Source organism: Electrona antarctica (genome assembly GCF_951216825.1).
Source record: "Electrona antarctica genome assembly, chromosome: 17".
Classification (NCBI taxonomy): domain Eukaryota; kingdom Metazoa; phylum Chordata; class Actinopteri; order Myctophiformes; family Myctophidae; genus Electrona; species Electrona antarctica.
Genome location: NC_136798.1, coordinates 37,236,043 through 37,249,636, shown reverse-complemented (window position 1 = coordinate 37,249,636; position 13,594 = coordinate 37,236,043). Strand labels below are relative to the sequence as shown.

Here is a 13,594-nt window from a genome sequence, read left to right as displayed (position 1 = left end):
GTGATCGGATGGCGATGGTGAGAGGATGGAGAGATGGTGGAGGAGGATCGATGGAGGGATGGGAGAGGAGGAGGAGGAGGAGGAGGAGGAGGAGGAGGAGGTGGAGCATGGGAGTGAGAAAGGGGTGGGGGGGGTGGAGTTAGAGATGGGATGGCGTGGATGTGCTGCATGACTACTACTGCTGGTGGAGGTGTCGGATGTTATCAGACGATTTAATAGCCGCCATCAGCCCTTATATCAAGGCCATGCAATGGAGCCAGTATGGATATCTCCTACATTTTGACGTTTGTTGTCAGCCATCGTCCCACGTCGCGTTATGCGTTATGCGACTATAGTAACCCTATTATCTAACCCTAACTGGAGTTATAATTACGGTTAGGATCCTAACCACAACCCTAACCTCAGTCTTAACCCGGCCACGTAAGTAAACATAAAGCAAAGTTGTTGTATATCGCAGTTTCACGTTGTTTTCTCTTCGGCGGCAGTAATTTGACTTCCGCGTTTCCTATATTTGCCTACTGGTGGTAGGCAGTATGTAGGTCATGTCCATAGTGTCTCCATTGCATGGTCTGATAAGAACATATTGGTGATTATGCGTTGATAACATCTGAAGCGGGTGCTGCTGCTGGATAGGTCAGGACAGGTCATGTGATGTGTTTGTGGTGGTGGTAATGGTGGTGATGGTAGAGGTGAGACACAAGACAGCTAGGATAATGATGGAAAGGACTCAGAGTTTTCACTCGAGGAAAAATAGCAACGCCACGATGTAGAAATACTCGGTTCAGCATTATTTGTATTTGTTTACGTGCACTACTAGTGCAAAAGTACTACTGACATCAAAATATACTTCAAGTACCAAAAGCAAATGTGCATTATGTCATTATGCAGAGCATCCCATTTCACAAGTTAAGGGAAAAAATATCGTAAGATTTTAGTCGACAGTAATCGAGTAAGTTGATTTTGATGACCGAAATGTATTTTGGCGGGCCTTGATGGTTGATTTTGTACTTGGTTGCATGGTGAAAATTGCCGATCCAGATCAGCAATTTTCAGCATGCAACCAAACATATAATGACTGGATCTCTTCTCCACTAGTATCTCCTTAACATTTTAGTCTATAGTTTGTATTTGTTATTTGTCTTAGTTGTTTTAGTCATCATCATAGCTTATAATTTCCATTTAGTTTTCCTCAGTGAAAAAAGGTATTCGACGAACATTTTTCGTCATAGTTTTAGTCGACGAAATCAACACTAAACAGAACGCAGATTTCACCCAATCAAGAGAGAGAACTCGTACGTACAGGATACAAAGAACTGGGACGCAATTATCCTTATACGGTCCTCTGGATGAAATTGGCAAAATTTTTATTTCTGTTTACTAAAGAGATGGAGAGACACTAGAGAGCTCTGTTACTGACCAATCACTATAGAGCTCTGTTACTGACCAATCACTCTGTAACAATCCTCTGTTACTGACCAATCACTCTGTAACAATCCTCTGTTACTGACCAATCACTCTGTAACAATGAGCAATCACTATATCCAGCTTGTCTTCATTTCAGCTTAGATTTAGACATACCTAAAGCACAGCTCGAGTCAAGACCCAGTCTTAGGGGCGACTCACACGGTCGCAACAGATTGATGTATGCTTGTTGTATGAGATGTATAGCTGATGCAAGCTCGTAATGCATTTCCAATGGGAGTCACATGGTTTGACACAACATTTGAAGTAAAACATTTTTTAGCTTTTTTAGATCTGCTATTTTCAGAGACTTTTATACATTATACATGTGAAATGGGACATTCTGCATGAGTAGCCTATACTTTTGTTGCTTTAAGTGCATTTTGATGCCAATACTTTTATACTTTTTACTCAAGCACATTTTCATTTCATTTCATCATACTTGCAACAGTGCAGTGTTTCTACATTGAAGAATTGATCGATACTTTTACTTGAGTAAAACATTTGAGTACTTTTTCCAGCACTTAGTACCACATTGAAGGAGCATTCTAATGACATTTACGAGAGTGTCCATTAAAGGAGCACTTCGGCCATTTTCAACCTTGTCATCCACACTAATGGTCATAGAGTCCAGAAACCTGCCTACCAATAATGACACCATCGGTGGGGGTTCCAAGCTAATGGAAACTACAAAACCTTAATGTCACGGCTAGGCACTGGGTTTCTGAACTGCCCACAGAGTGAGTAGTCAGGTTTCTGAACTGTCCACAGCCCTCCTCTGAGACACAGAGTGAGTAGACAGGTTTCTGAACTGCCCACAGCCCTCCTCTGAGACACAGAGTGAGTAGACAGGTTTCTGAACTGTCCACAGCCCTCCTCTGAGACACAGAGTGAGTAGACGGGTTTCTGAACTGCCCACAGCCCTCCTCTGAGACACAGAGTGAGTAGACGGGTTTCTGAACTGATCACAGCCCTCCTCTGAGACACAGAGTGAGTAGACAGGTTTCTGAACTGTCCACAGGCCTCCTCTGAGACACAGAGTGAGAAGACGGGTTTCTGAACTGTCCACATAGCCCTCCTCTGAGACACAGAGTGAGTAGACGGGTTTCTGAACTGCCCACAGAGTGAGTAGTCAGGTTTCTGAACTGTCCACATCCCTCCTCTGAGACACAGAGTGAGTAGACGGGTTTCTGAACTGTCCACAGCCCTCCTCTGAGACACAGAGCGAGTAGACGGGTTTCTGAACTGCCCACAGAGTGAGTAGTCAGGTTTCTGAACTGTCCACATCCCTCCTCTGAGACACAGAGCGAGTAGACGGGTTTCTGAACTGTCCACAGCCCTCCTCTGAGACACAGAGTGAGTAGACGGGTTTCTGAACTGTCCACAGGCCTCCTCTGAGACACAGAGCGAGTAGACAGGTTTCTGAACTGCCCACATCCCTCCTCTGAGACACAGAGCGAGTAGACAGGTTTCTGAACTGCCCACATCCCTCCTCTGAGACACAGAGCGAGTAGACAGGTTTCTGAACTGTCCACAGCCCTCCTCTGAGACACAGAGTGAGTAGACAGGTTTCTGGACTGCCCACAGCCCTCCTCTGAGACACAGAGTGAGTAGACGGGTTTCTGAACTGTCCATAGCCCTCCTCTGAGACACAGAGTGAGTAGACAGGTTTCTGAACTGTCCACATAGCCCTTCTCTGAGACACAGAGTGAGTAGACGGGTTTCTGAACTGTCCACAGCCCTCCTCTGAGACACAGAGTGAGTAGACAGAAATGGCGCCCTATTATGAGCGTTAGTGAGGACAAAATTAATGATATGATTATATGACGATAGCTTGAAAATGGGCTCCTTTAAGTTACGTTTATACTTGATGAATGAATGTATGAATGTATGAACCAAGCCTTCTCCGTCATACTCTTTAGTCAACCAAATCTGCCAAATTGGCCGTGTCAAGTGTGTGTGTGTGTATACTGGAAACATATAGCGCTACCTGCTTAAGGTCTGGCAGTGTGTTGTACTGCAGACATACAGTAGCGCTACCTGCTAAAGCAGGGGTGGGCAACGCAACTTTGACGATGGAGATCGAGGGCCACTATATTTCCACACTCACTCCCTAGGGCCATATATTACTGTCGGCGCAAAAATAGCCGATCTACAAGCTCAAAACGCGTCGCAGCGCGACGCGTTTTGAGCTTGTAGATCGGCTATTTTTGCTATATTCGAATTTAAATCTTGAATTATTTTTTGCTATTTTTGAATTGGAATCCTGAAAATTAACATTTTTATGTAATTTCAAATGCTTTTAATTATGCTTGTGTTGAGCAATGAGCTACTAATTTAGACTGAAGTAATTAAAGCGGGTCATGTTTGCATGTTGTGGAATTGTAAACAGCTGAAACCAATATTATATCAGTATTCTGACATTGGCGCATGTGGCCCCCGGGCCGCCAGTTGCCCACCCCTGTGCTAAGGTCTGCATGGTACAAGTGTGAACTGGGAGTGTTTTGATTGTTTTGATTGTATTGTTCCAGTTTTTTTTCTTTGTTTTTTATCCCACGATTTTGCAACCCATTCACCCAGATAGTTTCAATTATCTAATGTAATCCTGGGCACTACACTTCCTCTGCCATCCTGGGGGGGCAGCGGACTGACCTCATGCTTCCTTCTATGCATGAGGAGTCCAAGCTGCTTCTTTTCACCGGGGGAGAGTTTCCCCGGCCGGACGTAGCGCGTGGAAGGAACACGTTATTCCGACCATTTCCTTTCCCCTCCATCAGGCGCCCCGGCTGGCCAGAGGGAGGTAGTTTAGAGACAAGGATTACTGCATGTTTTTGCGAGGGTACCTACACTAGGGGACACGGGGAGAACATGCAAACTCCACACAGAAAGGCACTTTCGGCAACCTTGTTCCACTTTTTTGCTTTGGCAATGGAAACATATGTATTCTCATGCCAATGAAGGCCTTTGAATTGAATTGAATTGAATTGAATTGCGTGTACTGCAGGCGTAGCGTTACCTTTCACAGCGTTACCTGCTAAGGTCTGGTAGTCCAGCAGATCAAACAGCACGATGGCCACGCCCGACCAGGTGAGGATGAGAGCCATGACGAGCAGCCACGCCATGGGGCAGCTGAAGGTCACCAGCAGGTCGTCCAGGAAGGAGCGCGGAGGACCGCCCTTCACAGACTTGGCCTCCCCCGCCATCGGGTCAGGTGCAGCTGGCTGGTGGCCGAGAGAGAGAGAGAGAGAGAGGTGGGGGGGAGAGCGAGAGAGAGAGAGAGAGAGAGAGAGACACATTTCAGACACAATAGGTCTATATAAAGACAGATACAAGAGACACAGAGATCCCAGGCACAGTGCCCAGTGAGCTCAGGGCTCTACCCAGGTTGGCAGAGGGATAGTAGCGCCCAGAGAGAGAGAGAGAGAGAGAGAGAGAGAGAGAGAGAGAACCATGAAGCAGTGGTGTGTTGAACGCATGCTGCATGATGCAGCATGCAGGATTTTGGCGGAAGTAGCGCTCAAGGAAATGACGTTGGCGCTTTACCAAATGAGTTATTTACATTCTCTGTGAATGAAACAAGTGTTGTGATTGGTCGAAAAATGTCATATCCGGGGGAAGTACATCTGGCGAATGTCCCAGCCCGACACTGGTCACACAGGTTGTGACCAGGCTTTTCTCTTCGCAGATTAGTAAGGCTAGTTGAACGTGACGCCCCTTAACCTCTTAAACCCCAGGGGGGTCCAGGGGGTAAAATCAAAAACATCGGAGTTGGAACCGGAGAACAATTGGGTCTCCATTTACCCACTGAGAGCTGTTCGTGAGGTGGACAGCCGCTGCCCCCGCCGGCGGGGGCAATGTGGCTCAAGAATTAAACACACATGTTTTGATTGGCTGTCAGTGACTTTCAAATTCGTCTTAAAATGATCCCGAAAACATTCCTCACCACCACTGCCCTTAATTGTCTTTATAGTTGTGGTTGCGCATGGAGGAGTCTGGCGTCAACTTCGGTGTCGAAGATTTTGGAAGATTGTGAATCCTTTTAAAACAATAGGCTATATTCACAGTTTCTTAATTGTCACAGTCTGTCAGTGTCCTTGTGTATGTGTCTTGTGTCTTTGAGAGTGGCTGTGTGTGGCGTGCGTGCGTGCGTGCGTGTGCAACTGTGCGTGTGTGTGTGTGTGTGTCTCTGTGTGTGTGTGTCTGTGTGTGTGGGAGTAGGCAGGCACCATGGTAGGTATAGGCACCATGGTACAGTGGGTAGGCATGGCTCCAGCTTCCAGCGTGGCACACCTGTTACCAGTTCCCTGTGTTGGGAACTGGTAGTACAATCTTGACGTCATTTACTTGAATATTGTCCATTTCCAATACTTTTACTTCTACGCTCAGATGTAGGTATACTGTACATTTATTTTAAAACTTGCCTGTGACGTCTCACCCATAGTACCATGGCTGCAGAATGTAGAATGAACTAGGGCATTAAGCAACTAGTCGACTAGTTTACTAGTCGACTAGTAAATCCACTAGTCGACCTTGCTGGTACTAGTCGACTAGTTGATAAGAAAAAAAAAAAAATCATTTTCTTTTTTTTTTCTTTCCCCGATTTTGTAGGCCTCAAGATCAGGTAGATTATAGTTATAGTCACCAATGTACACAGTTTTTAAATGTACAAATATTTATTTAAAAAAAAAAATAGGAAACTAGGCAACTAGTCAACTAGTAAAAATGACTAGAAGTGAATGCCCTAGAATGAACACCGTCGTATTATAGAGTCAATGCAAAAAGTAAACGGGAACATCAGCAATGCATGAGTTTGGATCCAGATAAATCGATGACTTCTCTAAAAGATGAAAAGACCGTTACGTTGGGTCTGTTTTCTATTCGGTTCCAAACATTCCAAGCTTGCCGTCGGAATGAATGAATGATGGGTTTTTTTTGCTCTTTGAAGCTTTTTGAGTTTTAATTAACACAAGAAAGGTGTCAGTGTGTTATCTCGTCAGCTTTCCAAACAGAATATGAACGGAATAAAGCAAAGCGGCAGAACAGAGCCGTTTCCTCTCCTGAAGGTGACATTCTCTCCTCACCAACAAAATAAGATTGTTATGCAGTGAGAGTGAGTTAATTTGACTTAAACTCTGTCTTATTGATATACAACAAAGTAAAAATCACTTGCTGAACCTGGGAAATAGGCTACAGATGCGTGCACACGACCTCACCCTAAAGTTAATTTGACCAAATTAACCATGGCAACTTTACACAGACGTTTTTACTTCCAAAACATGGCCCGATTATTAAATGCACAGTTTCTGCCCGACAGTGTTAAGTCTGTCTGTCTGTCTGTCTGTCTGTCTGTCTGTCTGTCTGTCTGTCTGTCTGTCTGCCTGCCTGCCTGCCTGCCTGCCTGCCTGCCTGCTTGCCTGCCTGCCTGCCTGCCTGCCTGACTGGGAGCATTTATTTTGATGCCATCACACGGTTCAGCCTGACCTTTCATGTGCTGCGCCATCGATCCAACATAACTCTGCCTACTGACGCGTGCATATGTGTGTGTGTGTGTGTGTGTGTGTGTGTGTGTGTGTGTGTGTGTGTGTGTGTGTGTGTATGTGTGTGTGTGTGTGTGTGTGTGTGCGTGCGCGCGTGCCGTGTGCTTTAAGGCAGCGGCTGATTGATCCAGTGCAGGGCTGACAGTAGCTGTCCAGACCAGGACAACACATTGATCCAGATAGCAAGTAGCTAATGTAGCTGTGCGTGCGTGCGTCCGTGCGTGCGTGCGTGCGTGCTGGACGGGAACCATGCACTAGTAGCCTACATAACATTTACTTAAATCACTTATTTTTATTTATTTATTAGTATTGTCATTCGTTTTTAGAGTAGCCAATCTTTTTGTTTACCCACTTTTTCTCCCCAATGTAGTCAATCCATTCCTCCCCACACACATTTCTGGGCTAGGGTTAGGCTAGCCTCGGAAACCCAGACGTTTTTATTTCCAGGGAGAAAAAAAAGTCCACTTCAATTCGGCATAGAGTAGCGCAAACGTCGATCACTCTCTGATGATTTCTGATCGTCTGCACCTTTGTTAAATTGATGCACACATGCACACCCGTACACACACAGTCACACACACACACTCCTCTCTCTCTCTGTCGCTCTAATTAATTAGTCTCATGTCCAGCAGCTGTGCAGTTTCTGCCGGCGGATCCTGCCGGGAGCTCACCTATGCCATAGAAAGCATAGGTGAGCTCCAGGCTAGGGTTAGGCCTGCCAGTGGTTTTCAAGCTTTTTCAATTAGGCCCATTATTTATTCATTATAATGAGATTTTGCCTATAGACTCTTTGAGTATTTTGTTGTCGCTGGATACGATTTTGTCCACAATTCCATGCTGTATTGATGTTGGTATACCATTAGGAGAGATAACAGGCAAAGGCTGATGAGCCTGATCAAAATAACAATGCTTCTGTATATTCTCTATAATTGTACAGACTTCTTTTAAATTATGAAAAGGAGATGTTTAACTCGATGTTTAACTAATAATTGCGGCTAGCTGTTAGCATAAACCCCAGTTTCCAGTGCCACCATACGCATTCACTTTAAAAGACGGAGTTTAATCCGAAATGTGGATCTCGGAAGATCCACCAAGGACAGCGATCCTGGAGTCCGACTTATGGAAGTTTGAAAATCCTCCTTTCAACTGCCATAGGAACCGGACCAATGTTAAAAGCTTCCGTAGGCCTCAACCATTATATAGACGGAGTATACGTTGGGGTACGTATATATACGGACCTGGGATATGACGCCACCTAGCGTCGACGTCCGTATATACGTACCTGGGGAAAAAAGAGTTAACAATATTTAACTCATGAGAGCGTAAAATGAAACCAAATGGACCCGTAATCTCAAGAGTTAAATATCTACAGATATAAGGGTCCATTTGGTTACCAACCACTGGGTTATAGGGTGATATAATTGTCACTGTATGTGTTCCTACAGGCTGCATGGGGCGGCAGCTGTCAGCATGGGGAGTGTTAGGCGGGAGGAGTAGATAGGACGAAGGCTGTACGTCCTCCCGGTGGGGGCTCCTCACTGGCATAGGTGAGTCGGTAGGATGCGACAGCAGGGAAAACACACAGAACAAATGTGTGTGGGGAGGAATTAATTGGCAAAAGGACTAAATTGGGGTAAAAACAAACAAACAAACAAACAAACAAACAAAGTTCCTTTAAAGATGGAAAAATGTGTGCCTTAGAGGAGGGCTGTACCAGTGCCCTCCTCCACGGCCATTCCAAGATCATAGAAACTACAGACTTTCCCTGTACTAAGTTAGCATGCTGAAACAGAAAAGCCATTATTGTTCTTCCATAAAAATGAAAAAGAAACGTTTTAAATCTATTTTGAAATGACCAAACATGCCTTATTTCATGCCTATACCTATATGCAAATGCAGTAGGTCGAACATACGGTAGGCTGAAATGCTCCTTTGAGTAGAGCATACGTGTGTTTTGTCAATGTCATGTTTATGCAGCAATGCAATGACATTAAAAATAAAAGTATTGTTTTTTTTGTGCATATAGGCCTACAGTATACCTTTTGAATACTATATATTATATATATAATATATAGTATAATATATATATATATAATATATATATTTGACATATTATACAGTGTATACTTCTTTGACTAAAGTACTGGAGGTTGAGGACTTTATCCACAACCAGCGTGGACTGCCCATGAGTCAGACATCCCATTAGTCAGACCTTTGTGGCTGGTTCAGACTCTGTGGGTTAAAAATCACCCGTGTTCTCCCGACATGCATGGCGGGTTACAACTAATCTGTGCTGCGGGTTACAAATCACCCGTGTTCTCCCGACATGCGTGGCGGGTTACAACTAATCTGTGCTGCGGGTTACAAATCACCCGTGTTCTCCCGACATGCGTGGCGGGTTACAACTAATCTGTGGCGCGGGTTACAAATCACCCGTGTTCTCCCGACATGCGTGGCGGGTTACAACTAATCCGTGCTGTGGCTTCATGTGAGGTTATGGGTTAGGTTGGGTTTTGGGATAGTGTTGGTAATGGTCTGACTAACGGAAAGTCGGACCAATGGGCCTTACATTTATCCCTAAACTTCTTTGCCCATTTTTTTTTTTTTTTTTTTTACTATTTTGGAAAACAAATGTAATGAGTTCAAATAGCCGATCTACATCGACACGCAGCTTGTAGATCTTGAACTATATGTACAAATGATTTTCAAAATGTCAAAAAGACATTTAGGGATATGGGATAAAGGGGTAAGGCATGCACGGCCGAAAAGTCTCCTTCTTGGGGGGTGATCAGGCAGGAGACACACAGCAGGTGTGGCAGCAGCTGCTTGTCGCTGACACACGTTTGTGTTTACATGATGATGTACAGTAGGCTGTGTGTGTGTGTGTGTGTGTGTGTGTGTGTGTGTGTGTGTGTGTAGGCTACAACTTGGCAACAGGTGATCTAGTCTAGCCTACCTGTTGTCACCATATGATAACACTATGTGTATTTTCTGAAGGGGGGGGGAGGGGGGGCATAGAGATAATCGAAGCGAGCAAACAGCGTAAGTTAACTGTGTCCTTCAGCTCCCCCCCCCCCCCCACCCACCACCACTACCACCACCACTACCCCCCCCCCCCCCCCCCCCCCCAAGCAGAATGATGCAAAACGCATGTAATAAAGTCCACTTTCAGATGGCAACGACGCCAACCAATCAAACCCTTTGTTTTTGGAAGGACTTCAAATCATGCTTCGTGCAGCAAAGAAAAAACGGAATTGATTGATTGATGGATCAGTTTATTGACTGAATCTGTTGAGATGTCACACCACATGGCATCGTAGTTTATGTTTCACTTCAATTAAACAGCCAAATCTAGGAGCTCACAACGCGTGGCATCGCCTACTCTTTGTGAGCGTATTTTTTGCTATTCGGCAGTGGTGGAGAGTAACTAAGTACATTTACTTAATAACTGTACTTATGCAGTTTTGAGGTATTTGTATACTTTACTTGAGTATTTAGTAATTTACTACATCTCGGATTCAAATATTGTACTTTTACTCCACTACATTTATGTGGAAACTTTAGTTGCTAGTTACTTTGTAGATTTTAATTATTACAAAACATACATTCAGCGTTCAGCTCTTGTCTGCAGCCATTTGAAAATAGCAGATCTACAAGCTCACATTACGTTGCAATGCGACACTGCGAGATTTTATATATTTGAAAACTTGAAAACATTCTGCATAATGAGTGCTTTTACTTTTGGTACTTGCACTCAATACTTAGTAGGCTTAGTAGGCTATAGCAGGTTATAGGCTAGTCACATTTGTGGTCGTATACTGGCTAAATGGCATTAAAAAATTGTAAACGTTGACGTGTTTCTATTTTATTTTTTTGAGGGGCGCTAGCCCCTCCTATATGTCCAGCTTTGAGGGTTTGTGTAAACACAAACATTGAAGACAAAGTTAATTTCCATAGACAGTTGGAGAGTTTGTGTATAAGCACAAACATGTGTAAACACAAACATTGAAGACAAAAGTGAGGACGCAGACAGTGGCCTTGTGGTTAGAGTGTCCGCCCTGAAACTGGGAGGTCGGGGTTCCATCCCCAGCCGGGTCATACCAAAGACTGTAAAAATGGGACCCAATGCCTCCCTGCTTGGCACTCAGCATCAAAGGGTTGGATTGGGGGTAAAATCTACTAATCAAATGATTCCCGAGCGCGGTGCACGCTGCAGCTCACCGCTCCTTGGCTGCGGCTCACCGCTCCAAGAGATGGGTCAAATGCGGAGAACAAATTTCACTGCGGTAACGTGTGTGACAAATCGTATGACTTTTTAAATTGTGATTGGCCATAATGAGATGATGTATGATGACGTGTGAATGATGATAAGAGCGCCCCTCACTTCACACGGGTGTGATTCTTTATTTATTTAAAGGGTAACTGTTGCGTTGTGGCAGTCTCTAAACCCCGGACAAAAGTTCCTGGTGACAGCCTGGGAGACCCCAGAGCGCAAAATGACAAAGCCATTCAGATTTGTATAGTTTCAATAAATAAGCATAAGCAAACCACTGCACAATGTTGCTCCAACTAAGATATTTGATGGGAAATATACATTTTATATACACAGACTTACTAATGCAAATAAATGTTATTGTCAGCCCATTTCCTGGTTTAGTAGTAACAGTATAGGCTACACAAATCATTGGTTTAGATGTACTCTTCCCGATGTGACGTCATCAAAACATTAGTGAATCAGATTGTTTTGAATGTCATTACTTGAACGTGTCCAATGATTAGCTGCTGGTGAATCCTTTGTTTGACTGACTGAGTTTTGAACCAATACAGTCCAGTGTTCCCCAAACGTTTCAGGTCGAGACCCAAAAGAGACATTAGACGTTTGCCCATTATACTTCTTAATATAATGTTTTATATTAAGAAGTTGTTAGTTTTTTGTTTACTCGAGTCGTGACCAATAGAAATTGGTCCGTCGTGAACCACAAAGTGGTCCCGACCCACTGTTTGGGAAACAGTGATTTAAGAAGACATTTTTTTAGAATTGACAGCTTGTAGATCTGCTATTTAAGCTACTTTAGCTATTGAAAAATAGCAGATCTACAAGCTCATAGCGCGGCACCGAGTGCCGCGCTACGAGCTTGTAGGTCTGCTATTTTTGAAAAATCGTGAAAATGTGGCGCAAATCTTTGAATATGAATGAATGTCAGGATTTAGAAGGCATTTGTATAGAATCGTCCTCAGGTCTAAATGGGTTAAATGTAAGTATACCTTTTCCCACCACTGTGTTTACAGTACCTCTGTCTGTGTGTTACGTTGTCTTCTCGGCTGTCTCGGTCAGAAACCACGGCGTTTCCCTGGAAACCGGTACACCTCCTGGGCGTTCTGTCTGTATATATATATATCGGCTCCGCTTGAGGCTGTGTCGGGAAAAGATGGCGGGCGACAGAGATGGCGACAACCAATCACCAGCTGATCACAAACGACGTTCTTTTTTCTTTCGAAGAAACTCCCCTCCGTTGAAGAAAGTTAAAACGACTCCAGTGGAGGGGGTGGAAAGAGAGAGAGAGAGAAAACCAGTCCAAGGATAGGAAAATATGTCTTTGGGTTTTCTGCGTTTGTCCCGGCCTCCTCTGGTGTTGAAGTATGACTTGTGGTTTAGAGTTGCAGTCAGTCAGCCCAGTTGGAGGAGTGAGACACAGGGTGGGACAGCTAGGGGGGGGGTGAGGAGGGGGGGGGGGGGGGACTCTCTGAACCATTCATAGAGTGCCCCCCTCCCCCCCCCCTGTGAATGTCCCAAATTAGACGGAAACATATGGTGAGAGAGAGAGAGAGAGAGAGAGAGAGAGATTAGCTGAGAGGGGACAGGAAGAGGGGACAGACAGACAGACAGACAGACAGACAGACAGACAGACAGACAGACAGACAGACAGACAGACAGACAGACAGACAGACAGACAGACAGACAGACAGACAGACAGACAGAGCTTTGTGACGGTATACATGGGAGCTTAACATTGGTGTGACGATGACGCCACACACAGCCAGAGTTAAGTGCGGCCCGTCGTCCGCTGGTCCGACACCATGAGGCCTTCTCTAGCTGCCGGTCGACTCACACCGATGGTGATCATTCATTCAAAACCGCCATTCCTCATTACGGTTTTTACACCTTCTGAGTCAGTATATATACTTCTCACACTTTCACACACATTTCAAGAAAGTGTTAAAAAATAGCAGATCTACAAGCTCCCGTGCCGCGCTGCTGTTTTATGAATAGCTAACATTAAAATCACGGCCAAACACAATTTTTGAAGACATTTTGTACAATTGGCCGCTGGGTTAAAACAAGAATGTTTTGAACCCATGATTAAAAAATTATCAGAAATTAGCATTGGTGAGGACCCCTTTTGAGTATACCTGTATTGTGTGTGTGTGTGTGTGTGCGTGTACTGTAACCTGACCCTGGCCTTGCCCTGGGAGCCTGCGCTGGCCAGGGCTATAATTAGAGGGTGACACACACACACACACACACACACACACACACACACACACACACACACACACACACACACACACACACACACACACACACACACACACAC

The 13,594-nt window shown here is 44.6% G+C and overlaps 1 protein-coding gene across 3 annotated transcripts in view; it reads right to left on the bottom strand.

Moving 5' to 3' along the window:
- Window positions 1-12,700, bottom strand: part of trdn (triadin) — a 29,258-nt gene extending 16,558 nt beyond the window's left edge. Inside the window, exons 1-2 of one of the 3 annotated variants that reach the window (XM_079526144.1) lie at window positions 12,291-12,700; window positions 4,478-4,682 (exon numbers count right to left, since the gene is read on the bottom strand). In XM_079526144.1, coding sequence (XP_079382270.1) covers window positions 4,478-4,664 — 187 coding nt within the window. In that variant the 5' untranslated portion in view covers window positions 4,665-4,682; window positions 12,291-12,700. The remainder of the gene's footprint in view (window positions 1-4,477; window positions 4,683-12,290) is intronic. The other 2 variants (XM_079526142.1, XM_079526143.1) reach the window with 2 other exon arrangements.
- Between the last annotated feature and the right edge of the window lie 894 nt (window positions 12,701-13,594).